This window comes from Paramisgurnus dabryanus, chromosome 16 (assembly GCF_030506205.2).
Source record: "Paramisgurnus dabryanus chromosome 16, PD_genome_1.1, whole genome shotgun sequence".
Taxonomy (NCBI): Eukaryota; Metazoa; Chordata; class Actinopteri; order Cypriniformes; family Cobitidae; genus Paramisgurnus; species Paramisgurnus dabryanus.
The window spans coordinates 29,064,367-29,084,445 of record NC_133352.1 but is presented as its reverse complement, the minus strand read 5'-3'; the positions used below and the strand labels follow the sequence as shown (position 1 = coordinate 29,084,445).

General features: G+C 37.4%; 2 protein-coding genes across 4 annotated transcripts; one reads left to right on the top strand and one right to left on the bottom strand.

Moving 5' to 3' along the window:
* Positions 1–376: 376 nt before the first annotated feature.
* On the top strand, positions 377–6,416 carry znf518b (zinc finger protein 518B). Its single transcript, XM_065274324.2, has 2 exons — positions 377–562; positions 2,754–6,416. Exon 2 carries the CDS (start codon positions 2,812–2,814, stop codon positions 5,638–5,640), a length of 2,829 nt encoding a protein of 942 aa, XP_065130396.2. The 5' UTR covers positions 377–562; positions 2,754–2,811; the 3' UTR covers positions 5,641–6,416.
* A 767-nt stretch (positions 6,417–7,183) lies between these two features.
* Positions 7,184–19,727, bottom strand: LOC135760371 (uncharacterized). Of its 3 annotated transcripts, none has more exons than XM_065274336.2 (18): positions 19,568–19,727; positions 19,347–19,467; positions 15,355–15,391; positions 15,207–15,246; positions 13,367–13,416; positions 13,232–13,277; positions 11,519–11,584; positions 11,255–11,289; positions 11,140–11,159; positions 10,904–11,056; positions 9,091–9,115; positions 8,656–8,683; positions 8,501–8,552; positions 8,377–8,402; positions 8,166–8,254; positions 7,798–7,875; positions 7,554–7,709; positions 7,184–7,472 (listed from the first exon to the last, which is right to left on the bottom strand). In XM_065274336.2, exons 3-18 carry the CDS (start codon positions 15,355–15,357, stop codon positions 7,317–7,319), a joined length of 1,023 nt encoding a protein of 340 aa, XP_065130408.2. In that variant the 5' UTR covers positions 15,358–15,391; positions 19,347–19,467; positions 19,568–19,727; the 3' UTR covers positions 7,184–7,316. The 3 variants fall into 3 exon arrangements, with proteins under 3 accessions (XP_065130408.2, XP_065130417.2, XP_073668165.1); XM_065274345.2 differs by having other exon boundaries at positions 13,367–13,413; positions 19,568–19,702; XM_073812064.1 differs by lacking the exons at positions 15,355–15,391; positions 19,347–19,467; positions 19,568–19,727 and having other exon boundaries at positions 13,232–13,299; positions 15,207–15,214.
* Positions 19,728–20,079: the final 352 nt, after the last annotated feature.

The window sequence follows — 20,079 nt, the reverse complement described above, 5'->3', positions numbered from 1 at the left end:
ATTTCCCGCAAATAAACCCGCAGTGCTCTTTATTCTTTCGAAGATTCCGCATGTGCGTGTTTATGTGATTAATGGCCGTTTCTTAATCCAAAGGTTGCAGCCTGCGGAGGTCGCATATGCAGGCTGCATACGTCATCAAGCCTGGTTTATCTAAGTTAACTGAGCATTACATTCGCAAACCATACGCATAATACAACAATTTACGATTAACTAAAATAACTGTTAACTTTATAATTGTTAATATTTTGAAATAAGACAGTCTTGATGACGTATTCATCCTAAAAATGCGACCTCCGGAGGCTGCAGCCTTCCGATGGAGAAACGGCCAAAGATCGTTACAAAATGCGGGAGCGCGCCTGAGCTGTAGAGCTCTACTGAAGCAAACAGCCAATCAGAGGAGCGGTTCTACCGTCATGCGCTGCGTGCACCCGCATCTCCACTGCACAGACACAGCAGCAGAAAAAAGCATTTTACGTACCAAGATTTCGTGAATGGATTGATCGGTGGATGATTTAAATGCACAGTCGCCGTTTTGTGAAGAGGATGTGGATTTTCACTCAAGGTTTGTGTTAAACGCGTTGTTGTTTTAATCGCTTGGGTCATAATGGCGCCTTTGTGCTCGGGTTAGATATATCGAGCACACTCGCACGGTATCATACAGTGCGTGAACACACATTAGATATTCCCCTGAGGGAATGTATTTTCATGTTGTTCCTCTCCAGTGGCCAAATTAGAAAACCGCTTCCTATCTACTGATTATACGCGATTACTATAGAGATTAGACAAAATTGAGTTTGCTTTCTAGCGATATTCATGTCTTCATTGGATATGCAGAGCAAAAAAAAACGTAGAATTGACTACTGAAGATTACATAGATTTAAAAACAAATCATAATTTTAGTGGTTCTCTCTTAGTGAATGTGGATGTTTGTCTCACTTGTGTTTAGATTTTTTTATTTCTGCCTTTTATAAGATCTGAGGTTTTATTCTAGATTAAACTACTGTACTTTAGATTACTACTACTACAACTACTACTATTTTTAAAGGGTTAATGCAATTTTATTTTACAAATAGAGTAACAACAAATAGCAAAGCTTGAATTTGTTATATAGGCGATTTGACAAAAGTTTGCCACATTGTTTTGATCCTGGATGAGCATTGTGGATATGCAATTGCTACGATGTTTTCAAGTGCTTTTTGCTGATTGCTTTAAGGTCAAAAAAGCCCACAACAAATCTCTATGGCTATGTTTACACGACAACAATATAGTAAAAAACTAAAAAGCTTTACTTGCTTCTTTGAAAAATTGTACACACACAAACAATGACTAAATGAAGACGACTACAAACGCTGTACCATGCAAGACCAGTAGATGGCAATGTTACTTTGTAAAGAAACACTACACACCTGTGTGCACATATGCATTCGGATCACAGGTGGACGACACTAAAGACAAGTGTAAACGAGGTGTACGTTTTGAGTTCATCCACTTTCAACCACATTCAAAGGTAGTCAGAAACGCATTCGCCCAGATTGCTTTTGTGGTGAAGATGTGCATGTGGTCGAATTTGTTCGAACAGCCACAAAAGACCGCCTACTCTCCACCTATTGATCTAATATAATTTACTGTGCACTGTGTTTTTACATCGGACATGACTTGTAGCGCAAACCCACAGAGTTCAGTGCGATACTTACGGTACGTTCCCATTCACTTTCAATTGGTGACATCATGCTTTGCCAAAATGAATTGTGGATCCGTCGGCGCTGCATCACTGCCATTGCTCGCGGCAGAAATCAACTTTTCAAGTGGCAACGCCTGCGTCAGCCAATCAGATCGCCTTTTACAAATAACCTAGGCAGAGAGACCGGAGCATGTGTTGCGGCCACTGTGATTGACTGCTGGCCACGCTTCAGACAAACCTTTCGTCTTGTGTGAATGTACCATTAGGCTTTCATTGATAAAACTGAACCGGCTGCACTCCGCTTCTTTCATTTTTTTCATTTTGCTAGCATGAAGTTGCGCAAGCTTATTTCATTCATACAAAATGAAAGCAGAGGGACATGTCTACAGACCACTCCCCTCAAAGTAATCAGGACAGAAGTGGTCGAAAGTGGACAAAAGAGATGGATTAAAATACCAGGTGTAAATGGGAATGTGTCTCTCTTGTCCACTTGTGATCCAGTTGTAAACAGGCCCTATATGCAGCACAAACACGTTCCAGTAGTCCGCCATTGTTTTGGTTATACTTGTGCATGCCTATAGACTGAATTGACATATGTGCATGATGTCACCATTATCACAGATTTGTGGTTGCGTAGTAAATGACAGGGTGTCATTTTCAAAAACTTGCACCTTTAAATCCGTAATTAAAATGTTCGTTTTCAGGACCCCCATCATATAAGTTCAATGAAAAGCCGAAATAAATCGGGTTTAAGCACTGGGTAAGCTAGCAGGTTTTTTGCATGTTCTCCCAGTGTATGTCAACATAGCTTTACTCCCGTTTCCTCCCACACTCCAAAGACATGCAAGTCTAGGTAAATTGTTGAGCACTAACAAGTTGATAAATTGGAGAACATTGCCCTTTCCCCAACTTGTTTGTAGATTACTTTACATATTGATTAACAGGGTCTCGCCAATGACTGAAGCCATAGATGCTTGTATGGCATAAAGAAATAATAAAATTTGAGTTTTGAATTTTAATTACATTTTAATTACATTGCGAATGTAACACTCTTTTTCCCTACATTGTGCAGGTTGGACAATCAACAGGAACACCATGGACTTTGAAATTATTTGCCTAATGCCCTGACCATGCGCTCACAGCAAAGTTTCATGTCATTTCTGAATAAAGACGAAGCTGTACCCAGCAAAGACCACGATCGTCTTTGCTGTCGGAAATGCCGTTTTTCAACAAAAGACATCGGTCTGTTCCGTAGACATGTGGCTCATCATAACGAGGTGACGTTCTCCTGTGCGCTCTGCAGCCATGTTTCCTTTTCAAAAACAGAGTCTCAGAAACACGTTGTCTCACATACTGGCTCGTACCCATATAGATGTAGCTTCTGCTCGTATGGAGCCGTGCGAAGAGATTACATGGTGAAGCATATTAATCGTTTGCACAAGGGGCTTAAGGAAAAAGACTTCATAACAAATTTTGATATAACCACCCCAACCGGCGAACTCCCATCTGTCACTGACATTCAAAGAACATCCGGTTGGCCTGAAATGACAGAGCATTGTATGAATCCCAGCACAGCTGCTCTACCTAAAGGAAACGCACAGGTCGGATACCCTGGTGGAACTCAGCCTAGGACCAGTACGTCATCTGCTATTGCCAAAACTAATAGTAGAGATGCACGCTTGACTTGCTATACGACAACACAGTGCGCCACTAACGCCACACCTAGCGTTCCTGTTGCTAAGATGAAGTTTAGAGGTGCTGTTCCCAGCTGTGCTCCCAATATAAGTCACTCAATAGGCAACAATCAAGTGCAAGTGGTTCTAAGATCAGGGCAAGAAAATGGAAATCTATCAGGTTCTTTGGTCAGCGGGAATTGTCAAAGTAAGGTGGGTAATAGTAAACCAGAAAAGCCCATTCAGAAAGCAGCATTTAAAGGAGTCCCTGCTGGTTTTACAGAACCACCTTTGAGAAGCCAAAGGAGTGGTGTTCCAGAAAAGCCAATCCATTCCAAAATCGTTCCCAAAGTCCAGGTCAGACTGCCTGTTGAAATGAACAGCCCACTCAGGCCTCTTCTCAATATGACAGCAGGGGCATTATCCCAGAAAAATGTTGCAGTTCAGAGCATCCAAACCAATCCGATGGTTGGTCAGTCCTTGCCCGCAATAAACAATTTGACACCACAGAAAATGACTGCGGTGCTTTCTAACAGTCCAATCACACATTCTGAAAGACATCTGCTGGTTTCCACGCAGAAAGAACAAACTACAGAAAAGAGCCACCAGCCAAAGACAAATCCTAGAATTTTCATAGGGTCCTCAACGGAGAATGCAAGTTCACTGTCTAGTGTCCAAGTGGAACTGTTAGCACCTTTAAATCAGCCCATTCAGCACAACAAGCCTTTGACTGTGTCTTGTCCAGAGGAGATAAATATTCCTGCTGGCTGTTTGGTTGAGTTGGTTGAGGTGAAAAATGTCAATGGAACTCGGGAACTGGAGCTGCGGCTAATACCATCTAATGGAATTCCACAAGACCCGGAGGACACTGTGGAGAGTCCTTCACCAGTCGCCACTGCAAACAAACTGTCATTCAAATGTCAAGTTGCCCCTGAGTCTACAGCTGGTCCATCTAAGTCTTGTCCTAAGGAAAAAACGCAGCCACCTTTAGCATGCACTGACTTTCAAACTATCAAAAAAAATCTTCATCCAGTACACAAACCAAAGTGTTCTTCAGTTCAAACCATGAACAAGCAGAAGCCGAAAAGCAACGGCCCACCTTTCAAACCCCCAGTGGCAGCTGGTGAGGGTACAGAATTGAGTTCTGAAGGTCTTCCTGTAATCTCATCAGTTTTCTCTCTCTGTCCCACACCTACATCAACTCGAAGTGTCTCTCAATTCGAGGCAGAATTTCATGACAGCACCTTGAAAACAAATCTGCAACTAATCAAACTACAGGGACAGTTGAAAATAGTTTCAGGTGCTGATTGTAAGATGGCAGTGACAAAAAAGTTAAAAGAAAACATGCCCAGCACAGAAAAGTCAGTGGTCTGTAGTCTTAGGATTAAAAAGGAGGCAGAAACCGAAGAGAAACACAAAGTTGACGATTTGGAGCCAAAGGTTGAAATTCTTGAAGACACCGCAACAACTGAGGCTTGTGGTGGTCAAGAGAAAACTGTGCCTGGAAGAAAACCCAACACGCTTAAGAAATCTTCTAATCTTAACACAAGTGATTTGACAGAAAATACAAAAAGTCCTTTGAAAGTGGCTATGACATCCAACATAGACGACATTTCAGACAAAGACAAGGGAGATTCTCCATCGCCCTCTGGAAGCGACCCCGATAAACGTATTTGCCGTGGCTCCCTCATGTATCCCAAAGTAACTTTGCAAAGGATTCCGAGTTCACTCCTAGAATCCACCAAGAAGGTGCCAAAGGCACCAACACGGGAGGAGAGTTTGACGGCACGGCCTGTTCTCTACTGCACGTTAAGCAACCAGAACGTGTCCGGAGGCCATGAAGGAGCTATCAAGCTGATTTTAAAGAGAGACTTCCATGATAGTCAAGACCAAAACCACCATGCACCTCCTCGTAAAAAACACAAGAAGGATAAAATGAAAAAACGCAAACCACCACCGGTTGTGATGGACTTTCAAAATGTTTTGCCTAAAGGTCATGAACTGAGGTTAACACCTCTGAATGAGGACCAGCTTGTCAAGTTTCCTGGTCCTAACCAACCTGTTGTGGTTCTAAATCATCCAAATCCTTTAGTTCACATGGTCAGCGTCGGTGTCCAAACCCTGAAAAACTATAAGTTCATACATCCGGTCCATCGCATGCAGGAACAGACGGAGGTTTCAGTTAGCAAACAGCCTTCATTTAAGATGAAACTCAAAAAGGTACACGGACAAAAGTACCAGGTAATAGAATTGGTTCTCAGAGGAGTCTCTGAAAAACTGCTCTAGTATTGTCGACTGCTGTTTCTTACTTGTACATATTTGTGTTTAATAAAAGAGCCGTTTTAAAGGGTACATGTATGGCTTAATAGATTAACATTGGCTATATGAAAGTGAAGTTAAAAACAGGACAAATTTCAGTGTCATAAACTTTTCATTCGGAAGCCACCATTTTGTTGACATCACAATTCATAGTCGAGGTACCCTTTAAAACCTCTTTTCTATGTTTGAGATGTTTAACTTGTGTCACTGAAGTATCTTATTTTCTTTCCCTGATGACAATAAAAAAAAAAACGTTTTAATATATTATCTTACAAAAAATCGGAGCAAATCAAAATTCATTCATTTAGAATTCAAGTGTTTTTGGTCTTTAGGCTAATTCCGATTTGCAGACAATGTGTAGCATCATTTCCAGTTTTTGCATTATATTATTGACTGTGTTTTACAACCTTATAGATTGTCATGAAATCTGTGCCAATATATATTCACACTCTGTGCAGAACTATAGACCAGTAATGAAGAGATTTTAAACATCGTGCCAATGCAGTTGTCTATTTATAAGATTATATGTATCCATTTATCATAATTGTACAGCGTCTTTTCATACCACTAATTTGTTCATGTACTCTTGAATCTGAATATGTGCTGACAGATTGACGTTCAGAGTCCATAAATATATTTCTGCACATTGCTTGTTAAAGCTTTTGTGTCTTGTGAATGTTAAATGTTATCTGATGTTGTTTTTCCTGAGCTGTGTATATTAAATCACTGTTTTACCATCTACAGCAGAATGTACACAATGTATATCAGTATGTATGTATGCTACACAAAATGATCTGTTAAGGTTGTTCGATCTGTTTAGAACCGTAGCTGCGTTTCCATTACCTTTTAAATTAAAAGAAAACATTTATTTAATTTTAATATTTTTAAAATTAAAAATGTGCAATGGAAACGTGTCAATTTCCCAAAAACTCGCATATTTCAGCAAAAAAAAATTATGCCCGTTATGAGGTGGTCATTTTTCTTGCCAATAATATTTGGATAACACTCCTACATCTCTTTTGATTTAAAATTATGTACTATTACCTACAAGACACCTATACGTTGCTTCTCCTAAGGGGCTTTCCTTCACATTAATGTTTGTCTATTCAGTTAAAAATGTCTCATGTGGTTGATGTGATATTAGTAAACCTACCCACATTTGTCGACATGATGTTTGGAGTGACTTAATGTGACAGGAAAAACTGTGTTTCAGTCGCATATCATCAGTTATTGGAAACGCCATTATTTTGCAATAGTCTTTTAGAAAATAACGCTCAAGTTTTGCACATATTTGTAATGAAAACGCAGCTAGTGACATCTACCTCAAATTATCAAATTATAAAAACTCTATCAAGTAAGAAACTAAATGTGTTTGATTTTGATAAACATTGAATCATTTTTGTTAAACCACAAGTAATATAGTTTTCCAATGTTTCAGATGAATTATTATTGTACTATTAAAAAAGGCCCAAAATGATAAGAAATATAAATGAACAGATAAAACCAGGTGATTTTGAGTTTACTTTTATTCATTGATTTATTTCTTTACATTTATACCAGATGTCTGTGAAACATTATTAAAAAGTTACTTTTAATTTATTTACATTTGCTCGGCTCTCTTGAATGAGACGTTTCAGTGACGTTTAACGTAGCAGCTCTGTCATGTCCTTCTTTGTGATTGGGTACATGAGGACACATTGTCTCCTTGGATTAGTTGCTGCCAAAGTTTTCCGTCCATCAATGAGAACGATGGGAAAAATAGAATGGAATTTGATGATGTCAGTCACGGAATCAAACCTCTGTAAAACAGAAGAAAGGACAGAAATAGCTTTACCATGCTCACTCAAGTCACATATAATCATCATATTATAAAAACTTACCTCACTGGTTCTGAGTCCCGTTCCTAGAGTGTATTTGCTGGTTTCCTCACTAAATCGGATTTGAATGTTGAAAACCTTTTTGTCGTAAAACACAGCAAGGACAAATGGTTCATGGGTAGTGTTCCTTGAGCAGTCGCGTACCAGAAAAGCGCCTTCCTGTTTACGAATGTGTTCGATGTACAAATCAAATTCTCATAATTTGATGAGGAAAAAAATATTTATAAAAACAAAATGTTGTGTTTACCTGGTTGACCAGGTGAAGAGCGTGTTCAGAATCCACACGGCTGAACGCACCAACATACCAGTTCTGCTCCTCCAAACCCTGAACGACAGACAAACATGAAAGCACTACTACTATTAAAACAATCTCCTTGTATGCAAATTTTAGGGGTGGTTTCCTAAACAGAGATTAGCTTAAACCAGGATTAGACCTTAGTTTGATTAAAAAGTATAACTAGTTTGAACAAACATGCCTTACTACACTTATGTATTTTAAGATGTCAGTGCAAGTTGTTTTGTGTATGACTAGCTCTTAAAATTACTTTAGTCTAGGACTAGTTTAATCCCTGTCCCTTATTGTTCAAATGAACTGCATGTCTTTAGTGTGTGTACCTGGACAGGTTTGGTGTGGCTGCTGAAACCGCTGTGGCTTGAATCTTCTTTCGTTTGTGGCCACTCATGGTTCTGCAGTCTCCTTAAATCTGTAATCATGAGAGATTATAAATCTGAACTGTTAACACACATACAAGATTCAGATTCACTGGCCTAACTCAATGTATTCAATTGATTCAGTAGATGTTTTATTAGAGGTCATCAGCAATACCGGAGTCGTTCTCTGTCACACAATCACTGCGGATTAAAGCATACACCAAAAGACGACAATTAATTCCTGTAATGACACAGTTAGCAGTCGACATAATAATGAAAATACAATGAAGCATCCAAACCTGCTGAGATCCTGAGACTCCAGATCCAGAGAAAACCTCTGAGATACTTCACCTAAATTACACACGACATCCATGTGATAATTTCACAATCCATCAGATTATTCTCAAATGACAGCATTTTTCATATGAAAAACTATAAATACAGCCTGACTTACCTTCAGATGTCCGCTGTCTGTTTTTAACCTTTAGGTGAAAATAAGCATGATTTACTACACATGATTTCTTGTTATCATTTTACTTCGGAGGAATCAATTCCATTTGGTGAAAAATCCCTCTGCCTTAGGGATAATTCACCCCAAAATGAAAACACAGTATTTGCAACATAAGGGTGAGTAAATAACGATAAGGTTTTAATATTTGGCTGAACTATCTCTTTAACTGGAGAGATGTTTACATTCCTTATTCTGAATGTTATTCTTACTAGCTTCTTAAGATCAATGTTTACATATTTAATGATAACTGGAACTTATTTGCAATTAAATATGAAATAGTTTCTTTTGATAATAGTACCATAAAATTGTATTTCTTATACTGAACATGTATAAACTTGTAACACACAAGAGAAAAAGGAAAAATTATGTACAACTTACATTTTTCACTTCACTTAGACTTGATCTGAAAAATAAATAGAATGTTTCTTTAAGAGAGAGCTTACGACATGCTGCAGTAACATATCATATGACATGCTGCACTGACAGACGGATCACATGACACGTAAGGGATAATGTATAGGCAGCCGGTAGTTATCGCGAAATAAGCCCCGACAGTGTGATCAGGACCCGACGCAAAGCGGAGGGTCTTGTATCACACTGAAGGGGCTTATTTCGCGATAACTAGAGGCTTCCTGTACATTATCCCACTTATTACACTGCTACTTGCCATTTAAGGAATTGCCCATTGCCATTCTGTATTTTTTTGTGTGTTGGCTTCGTAGCTGTCATGCTCTATTTTGTCAAGTTCAGTCTCAGTAAGCTCTCTCTTGTCATTGTTTGTTCTTCGTAGTTCAACTTTCGTTTTTTCGTCTTAATTGGGGAGCCATTTGAATAGTTCAAATCTATCCACTGTTTTTCGATTGTTAATTGTGGTTGTCCAATGTTTGTCACAAGATGGCGCCAAACGGTAATCTTTGTTGGGGCGGAGGAATTTTAAACATACAAGTAGTACCAGCTATGCGTTATTACTTTGGAGCGGTTATTATTTGAAAAGAACGAACCTGCAAATGTCTCAACTGACCAATCAGAATCAAGCATTCCAGAGAGCCGTGTAATAAGCTGCGGTAACAGAAAGATCACATGACACGCTGCACTGACAGACAGATCACATGACACGCTGCAGTAACAGACAGATCGCATGACACGCTGTGGTCACAGACAGATCACATGACACGCTGCACTGACAGACGGATCACATGACACGCTGCGGTAACAGACAGATCACATGACACGCTGCACTGACAGACGGATCACATGACACGCTGCAGTAACAGACAGATCACATGACGCGCTGCGGTAACAGACGGATCACATGACAGGCTGCGGTAACAGACGGATCACATGACAGGCTGCGATAACAGACAGATCACATGATGTGCTGCAGTAACAGACAGATCGCATGACACGCTGCGGTAACAGACGGATCGCATGACACGCTGCAGTAACAGACGGATCGCATGACACGCTGCAGTAACAGACAGATCGCATGACACGCTGCAGTAACAGACAGATCACATGACACGCTGCAGTAACAGACAGATCGCATGACACGCTGCAGTAACAGACAGATCGCATGACACGCTGCAGTAACAGACAGATCACGACACTCTGCAGTAACAGACGGATCACATGATGCACTGCGGTAACAGACGGATCACATGACACGCTGCTGTAACAGACGGATCCAATGACACGCTGCGGTAACAGACAGATCACATGACACGCAGCGTTAACAGACAGATCCCATGACACACTGTGGTAACAGACGGATCACATGACACGCTGCAGTAACAGACAGATCGCATGACACGCTGCAGTAACAGACAGATCACATGACACGCTGCAGTAACAGACGGATCACATGACACGCTGCGGTAACAGACAGATCAAATGACACGCAGCGTTAACAGACAGATCCCATGACACACTGTGGTAACAAGGTGTGTTCAACCTTATGCGGTGCTGCAAGAACTGACAGATGGATTACTTCAAAGTATAGCGAGAACACACATTCAGATAAAACTGTTTACCTTGTAATGCGCTGTAAGTGGCATTGGATAAAAGCGTCTGCCAAATGCATGAATGTAAAATTAAAACGATCTCACAGTACTTAATATCACCATGCTGCCAATCGGTCCGCACAGCACTGCATGACGTCAAACACACCAACAGATAGGTCACATGATCTCACTCTGTCCATCGGCTGTTTTGGCCTCTGGTATTTGGTGAAAGTGGTACTGGTCTGGATGGAGGAGATGCATCAATCTGTTCTAGATAGTCAGTGATGGTCTGTGTTGGTAGAGGTGGTAAACTCATCAGGTCTCTAGGTAAAGATCTAACCGGCCTGAAAGCAGAGCATGACAAAACTCATAAACAACTTGCAGTATGATATCTTCAGTGTTGGGATTGGTAGTAGAGTGTTTTTACCTTTGTGTGACCGTAGAATCCTGCAATGAAAGACATTGAATAATATTCAGTGAGTTGTCTCTCATATTAAAGCATTGACTGCTAAATGGTTAAGGTGGCTTAGATTTCATTTTACCTTGTCGGCTGATCCCAGACACGGTAACCTTCCATCTGCAGAGAGACAGACGTGCAGTGAAGAATTGCTGAGATTTAACTAAACAGCACATTCCTTTCTCCAGCTCATCACTGTTTAGTGAAGTTTCACATGATCTGTCTATCCAGTAAACACTAAGCCTACTACACTGAAGTAGTACACTGTACTACACTGTAGTGAGAGTTCAAAGACAGACACACAGATGCAGACAGACTGACATTCAGACAGAAACACAGATAGCTCTACCTGATGAGCTCTTGGGTAATCTTCTTCCAGGTTTGATGTCTCTGTTGATAGCTGGGGCTTTACTTACTGTAAGACAGCAAATTAAAAAAGCACTCTTAATTTAATAAATATATGACTAGTTTCACAGACAAGGCTTAGCTAAAGCCAGGACTTATGTTTAATCCCCTAAGGCTCGAGCTTTGGTTTGGCTTGCATTTTTTATTTCTTCCAGCTTTTTGGGGTTGGGAAGAACCAATAAATATAATAACCAAATATTTTTCTCTGAACATGAAGTAGTGTTATTGTCCATGTTTGTGTACAACAGGTTCCAGTTACACATAATTGAGTATTAATAGGTTAAGCATATTTTATAATGCATTAGAAAAGGATATTATCTTGAAACAAATCAATGACACGTTTATTTTAAGATCTGTCAGTGCAAGTTAATTTCTATTGAGACAACTCAAACATGTGTCTTAGTCTTAGGACTAACCTTAAGCCTTGTATGTGAAACCGGGGGATAGTTCAGCATTTAAGACCTACAAAATGTGCATCAGAGGTTATTTCCTCTTGTTGTCATCTTCAAGTTCTGGTTGTTGTAGGCCCAACAATTGTATGTATTATAAATAGTGATATACCAAATGATCCAAATTTCATGTTGCATCGATTTCAATGCTGCCTTTTTTATCTAAAATACTGGAAAAGGCTGATATATTTATTCATTAAATTTAGTTTTTAATAAATGTCACTCAGGTTTTAGTTTCAAAAACAATGCCCTCTTAAAAGCTGTTAATAATTTATTGCTGCTGACTCATGAAAGGCTGCTATTTTAATTCTCCTTGATCTCTTGGCAGCATTTAACACAATTGATCATGGTATCCTTTTAAATCGATAATGTCAGTGGTATAGGCTTTCGCGGAAATGCTCTTAAATGGTTTGGTTTTTATTTTAAGGACAGACGTTCTGTAGGAAATTATTATGCAGTTGATTCTATAGTTAGTGTCTACGGGGTTCCCCAGGGGTTAGTTTTGGGGCCCATTTTGTTTTCCTTGTATATGCTTCTGCTTGTCCTTAAATAATGTTGCATGTCATTGTTATATAGTTCACAACTGTTGAAAGCAGACAATGATTATGAATTCAATAATGACTGAGACTAAAACAGAATGCCTAACATTTGGCTTTATTAGGTCATCTTTGCATTTGTTCAACTGTCCAGTTCCTCTTGCCTCCAATGTCCATAAGCATGCAAGAAACCAAGGAGTGATCTTTGATTCAGTGTTTAAATTAAATAAGGTGAATTTTGTGGTGAAGGCTGGATTCTTTCATTTAAGAAATATTACAACAGAAATAAACCATTTTCAGTTTTTGGCTGTTTTTAAGGCCTTGTATGGTCTAGCACCCAAATATATTTCCGATATGTTTCAGTTTTATTTTACAACATGGCCATTGAGCTGATTACAAACATTACTTTTGATGATCTGTTGGACCATGCCTTTACTGGCTTAATTTCAATCTTTTACTTGCCCAGGCATTTGGTTGAGGATGTTAAACTAGTTGAATATTCTGCCGTTTTGTGTTTTAATCTTTTTGATTTGGTGTTTTATGTTTTGGTTATCTTGTTTTATTGGTAAGCACTTTAATAATAAACAAGACATCAGACAACAGCAGGGAAATTGTGGGGTGTGTGGTCTTATGCTGTGTGTTTTGTTGAATATCCTGTGTTATTGTGCTTACCTGGCTGGACAGTCCGTGGGGGACGAGGAGGGGTGTGTACAATATTCTGCAAATAAAAGTTACACAACCTGAGATAACAATTACACAACACAGCCTGAGATACAAATGCCCACGACACAACTCTGTAGTACTTACTCTTTTCTTGATAAGATTTTTAGAAGCTTGTTCGTCAGGATTTCTGTCTGCTACACACAAACACAAAGATATATGTATTATGTGATTGACATTACATGGAGACGTTGGAGATAAATTCAAAATGTACAGTATGTGTATGGAGCCAGAATACTGTAATAATGACTAAGGTACCTAAATCTAAAGATAAGTAAAAGTGCAAATGTGTTGTTTGTTTTAGCCAGCTCATTTGATTTTCTTTATACATGGCAATATTTCACAACAAAGCTGTCACAGTACCTAATTTTTACAGCACGGTTATCATGGCCACGATGAAGCTTTAAATTGTTTAATTATTTCTACTCATACAACAAATACAAATACATACACACAAAGCATGTTAAAAGTTTACATGGTATATGTGTGAGGGATAAACTATTACATTATTAATACTGAATTTGAAGTCTGATTTTATCGTTTAGATAAAGCACAATGCTATTTTTCCTGTCTATACATGGACAAACAAATAGTACGAAAACAATGTGGATTTTACATGACAAACTTTGTCGCTCCAGTGACACTGTAAAAAATGAGTTGCTGCTTTAAATATTTTTGTTTTATCAACTCGGAAGTCATTTTAACTTCTTATTTTTATTACAACTTACAAAATATAGTTTAAATAAAACTTAATTGTATAAGTTCATATAACAAAAATTCAACAAAAAAAAGGGAAAATATCATGAAAATGTTTTTCCATGTTTAAGTGCTATAATCAGGTCCCCAGTGCTTATTCCAATCTAGAAAATGTGAAAAAGATCAACCCAGTAACTTAGTTTTGGTAAACATTCTCTCCAAGCATGTTTAAAAATAGGTCATTGAAATTTGTCCCCCCTTGTGATGTCAAAAGGGGATAATACCGCCCCTTAATCTCCAACCACGAGATCATTTTTTTGCTCACACATACAAAGTGGCAATTTTAACATGTTACAATAAATTATCTATATGGAATTTTGAGCTAAAACTTCACATATATACTCTGGGGACACCAAATATTTATTTGACTCCTGAAAAATGTCTTGTGAAATGTACCCTTTAAGGCAGCAAATATTTTTTTACAGTGTGGTAAATTCATTTTTCACACAGACTGATTTTTATAACACATGCATGTTGAACTGTACAGCCCTGAATACCACCATCACTTTAATTTAACACGTTAATTTAACATAGAGGCGGTTTCCATATCTTTAAATGCACACAAGTAATGTTTTTAGTAAGGCACGTTTGTTAAAACTAGTTGTATTTCCTAATTAAACTGAGGCCTAGTCCTTGCTTAAGCTAATCCCTGTCCGAAACCACCCCAATATGAGTATTAAACCCTAACCCACACTTTAAAAACATCTTTGCTGCCTTCATTTTTTCATCAACTTGTTTCGATTTATTTCTATTATTTATCTTGACCAGAGATGAGTTGCTACAACTTATAAAATATAGTTTAAATATGTCAACTTCATAGTGTACACTGTAAAAATGCAGCATTTTTGTCAAATTAACATATATTTTAGCCAGTTATGCCAACTTATCATTGATAAAAACTTTAAAATAGTATGTTTTTTACTTATTATTGCCAATAGCAGTATATTAGAACACTGTGAGAGTTATGAATACAAGCATTGTTGATTTACTAAACATAGATTTTTTTTATAAACAAACCAGAATAATTGTTGCTTTAAATTTTGTTATAATAGTACTTTAAAATAGTAAAAAGTGCTTCATTGGTCTGTTCCTGTAAACTCTGAGTTTGATTGGTGGATACTGACCTGCCCTCTGTCATGTGATTGGTTGGTTTATATGTTTATTTACAAACCTTGTGTGAGTCTGTCACTGTCCAGCCTGTTAATCCTATCCTGAGAATTAAACACATCTGACCATGAAGACTGATACACAAAACACAACATGCACACACAGATATCAAAATAAAACAGTGAGGATTGTAAAGAAGAGTCTGTTCTTACCATTATTCAAGAAGTTACATCATTACTGACACACAACCTGTTGTCGAGAGAGAGAGGGAGAAAGAGAAAAAAGAACATCATCTGACTCTGATGTGCTCAAAGCTTCATTTGAAGATGCACAGATCTAATTTTAGTGTAAAGTTTTCGCTGGTTTCCTGTCACCTTTCCTGTTTCAGGTTTAGCTAAGAGTGAACAAACATTCACAGCTGACCTAAGAACAGCAAGAAATAGGCTACACAAAATATTTAAAACAATTTTAACTAAATGTCAACATCTAATGATGATGATGTAGGTGGTGATGTACAGTAAAGTTTACAGTATTCTTTAGGAGGTGGTTATACAGTGTGATGTCGTGGTGGCATCACAAAAAAAACTGTTGCAAAAAAAAAACATCCACCCACCAAAGTCTATCTGATATTTTTGTCTCCAGATATGACTCTGGTCTTCCCTTAAATGATTTTAACCCTTTAATTGTCCATCAGAATCTGTCTGCTCACAAAAATAGCCTCACACAAAATCTGAGCTTCATTCATTACCACAACATGAATGATGAAGGTGATTTACACACTGATGTTTATGACTTTATTTAAATCACTATGAGTAACAGAAACACGGATGAATAAGAAAAAACCTGCATTAAATGATCATGTTTGTTATATCATATGAAAAGCTAGAAAGTTTCATTTATTGCTTATTCTATACTCAATCTTTTGATAAAAACATTTAATAACTTTTAAAACGTAAACTTGGTTTCTAGTTCACTCTTAAAATGAATGTGTTAAAATAACACATCTAGACACATCTCTGTGTTGTTTTTGTGTTGTTTAAATACATCATGTGTTGTCCATTCTATTTATTTGAACTCAAAATCAACACAAAATGACACATAATGTGTTAAAATAACCAGTGTTGGGGAAAGTTACTTTTAAAAGTAATGCATTACAATATTAAGTTACTCCCCCAAAAAAGTAAGTAATTGCGTAACTTAGTTACTTTTTATGGAAAGTAATGCTTACGTTACTTTTAATTTACTTTTGCGTTACTTTTTCTTACTTGTATGAAGCTTGATCTCTTTCAGGCCTTGCAGGTTTTTTTTAAGATGCAAAAATGTCAAGATCTGGCCTGCCATCTCCGTTTCTGACTCAAACTGTTCCCGCTCAGGCGCACAGAGTACGTAATTCTACATTAATATGTTCAGTTTAATTCAGTACATTATTTTATTTTTAAATTTAATTAATTAAACTGAAAAGTAACTCGCATTACTTTTTAAAAAATTTAACTCAAGTATTAAAGGGATAGTTCGGCCAAAAATGATATTAAACCCATGATTTACTCACCCCCAAGCTGTCCGAGTTGCATATGTCCATCGTTTTTCAGACAAACACATTTTCGGATATTTTAGAAAATGTTTTAGATCTTTCAGTTGATTAAATGTAATGTTACAGGGTCCACCCATAGTCCACGACCTTCAAGTCCAAAAAAAGTGCGTCCATCCTTCACAAATTAAATCCAGACGGCTCCAGGATGATAAACAAAGGTCTTCTGAGGGTAATCTGCGCTGTGTATTTATAGAAATATCCATATTTAAAACTTTATTAACGAAAAGAAATACCTTCCGATAGCGCCACCATCTTAGTCGCGTCCGTGGACCCTGTAACATTACACTTAATCAACTGAAAGATCTAAAACATTTTCTAAAATATCCGAAAATGTGTTTGTCTGAAAAACGATGGACATATGCAACTCGGACAGCTTGGGGGTGAGTAAATCATGGGTTTAATATCATCTTTGGCCGAACTATCCCTTTAATGTGTACATTTGTAAAGTAATGCGTTACTTTACTCGTTACTTCAGAAAAGTAATATTATTACGTAATGCACATTACTTGTAATGCATTACCCCAACACTGAAAATAACACATAATGTGTTAAATGGGATAACACAAAATTGTTAAAATTAACACATCTTTTCTTAGAGTGTTGTGTTTCCTCTTTTGTGTAGCCTATAAAAATATTTTTTCACAGATCTACATGCTGATTTATAAACGTGCATGTTTAAGGTTTTTAGTAACAAGTCAGCTTTGAGGTGGAATAGTTCATAGTAAATAAAACGTGTGAAACTGAATCTGATCTTCTTAGACAGTCATGTTACTCTAAGAAAGGATGTGTAAATTTTTTACACATTGCTTTGTGTTATCCTATTGAACACATTATGTGTCATTTTAAAACATTATGTGTCATTTCATGTTGCTTTTATGTTTAAACAAATAAAAGGTACAACACAAGATGTGTTTAAACAACACAAAGTGTGTTGTTCCAAAAATAACGCAGAGATGTGTCTAGTTAAGGACATTACATTTAATGTGACACAACATGTGTTGTTTTAACACATTTATTTTAAGAGTTGACTATATCAGTTAAAGGTGTAAAAATAAATAGGAAGACGGTAGTACAGTATACTGAAAGTGGAAAAAATATAAACAGTAATCTAGATGTATGATGCTACGGTCACTTAAAGAAAATTTTCTGATGTTAGACCATCAGACACAGATACATCAAAGCCAGCAGTATATAAGTATATTCTCACCTAAACTACTCTTAAAACTAAATTTTGTACATTACAAAAACGCCTTTTATGTCTAATTGAATTGGTTCCTGTCATTTCAGTTGGAGAGCTTCAGAAAAGGTCAAACGAACATAGGGAGCATTGTTTTTCGGATTGAGACTTCCCTTAAAGGGACACTCCACTTTTTTTGAAAATATGCTCATTTTCCAGCTCCCCTAGGATTAAACATTTGATTTTTACAGTTTTGGAATCCATTCGGCTGATCTCCGGGTCTGGCGGTACCACTTTTAGCACAGCTTAGCGCAATCCATTGAATCTGATTAGACCATTAGCATTGCCAAAGAGTTTGGATATTTTTCCTATTTAAAACTTGTCTCTTCTGTAGTTACATCGTGTACTAAGACCGACTGAACATCAAAAGTTGCGATTTTCTCGGCAGATATGGCTAGGAACTATAGTCTCATTCTGCCGTAATGATCAAGGACTTTGCTGATGTAACATGGCTGCAGCAGGCGTAGTGATGTTACGCACTGCCCGAAAATCGTCCCCTGCCATTAAAAGTTACTAAGGGGACTATTTTTGTGAACATACAGGGACCATCAATGCTCATTGGTTTTTGCATTGCATTGTGGGAATGTTTAGGAAACGAATGTTCCAGTACACATAAAGGATTTTGCGATTGACACAGCCCTTAAAATGGCAGACTCCCTGATCAGTGCCCCAACTAGCCTACTGAACAAGGGAGCTGATTGAGACACAGACATTGTTTTTATTTCATTATCATTGTATACCTGAAGCTTAGTTGTAAAACTGTGTTAGATTTAGATGAGTTGTTGACATGTTTCAAGTTGCTGCTGTGTTTTTGGCAACAGGACAGTGATTCAAACTATAAAAAGTTGGATTTGATGACGTACATACACAACTCTTATATCAAGACCAAAAGCACATATTGCTCGACCCCGCGTAAATACATAAAAACCTGTGTTACACAAAACAACATTAGTTTGTGTCCCACTCAAATCTTAGCGTAATGAAGAGTATTGAAGTCACTTCACAATCACACACAGTTTAATATAGTCTTGTGTTAAGATCATATCATTTGCAATTAAAGTTAATGTTCCTGTAGCGTTGTATTCGTGAGTTCGATCCACATATTGATAAAATAACACACTGGTTACTGAAATAGTTATGAATTATAAAACTAGTTTTAGGCTAAAAATGTATAAATGATTCTAATAACAAAACTATGAGGCCCAAATTCAATAACGGTTTGTGACATATATAAATATAAAAGTGTATAAAAACATGAAAAATATAAAAATGTGTGTTTAAACCTGAAAAACATTTTTAAATTAATATTTGTGTACAATATTTATACACATATTCAGTCAAAATTACATATATAAGACATAAATATCAAAGCTTACCTGGCTTTGTTGAGCGCAGCAGAATGAGGTCGAGTTGTGTGTGAATGATTGACAGCGTTATTCTGGTGTGTGGTGATGCCCCTCCTTTCCTTACACTTCCTGTGTGCTATTAGCGTCAGACCTTACAAACACAGAATAACTTTTTAAAATAAAAATTTGAACATTATTTACGTTAATACTTTAGTTTAATATGTCTTATGGCACGCTCTTTGACAACTCACATGAAATGTTTCTGGTTTATCATGTTCATGTCCTAATATAGATCAAACACCAGTGTGAAACCATGATGCCCACCATCTCTAAATGCAGCTGAGATGAAACCTCACATGAAAGTGATTTGAAATCTACATATACAGACTACAGATCAGATCAAAACCAATCACACGAACACCTCTGTAAACCAAACCATTCTTTATTCGTTAGTACAGCAAACATACTGTCTGCATCTGTGACTTCCTCACACAGTTTTTTATTTATAAGCGTGTAAAAATATTCACACAAATCTTCATATAACTCTTGATATGAGAACTGTACAGGAAACAATCATTTCCTACTGAACTATTTCTTGTGACTCAAGCACACACATGGACACGCACACACATTTACTTATCTATCTAAATTAGGCCATTCCATAGACTTCAATTGTTTATATAGAGCACTTTCTATACAAAAAACTTACAATTAATAGGTACTACTAGTACTAGTAAGTGGGACCACACATACACAGATGCTG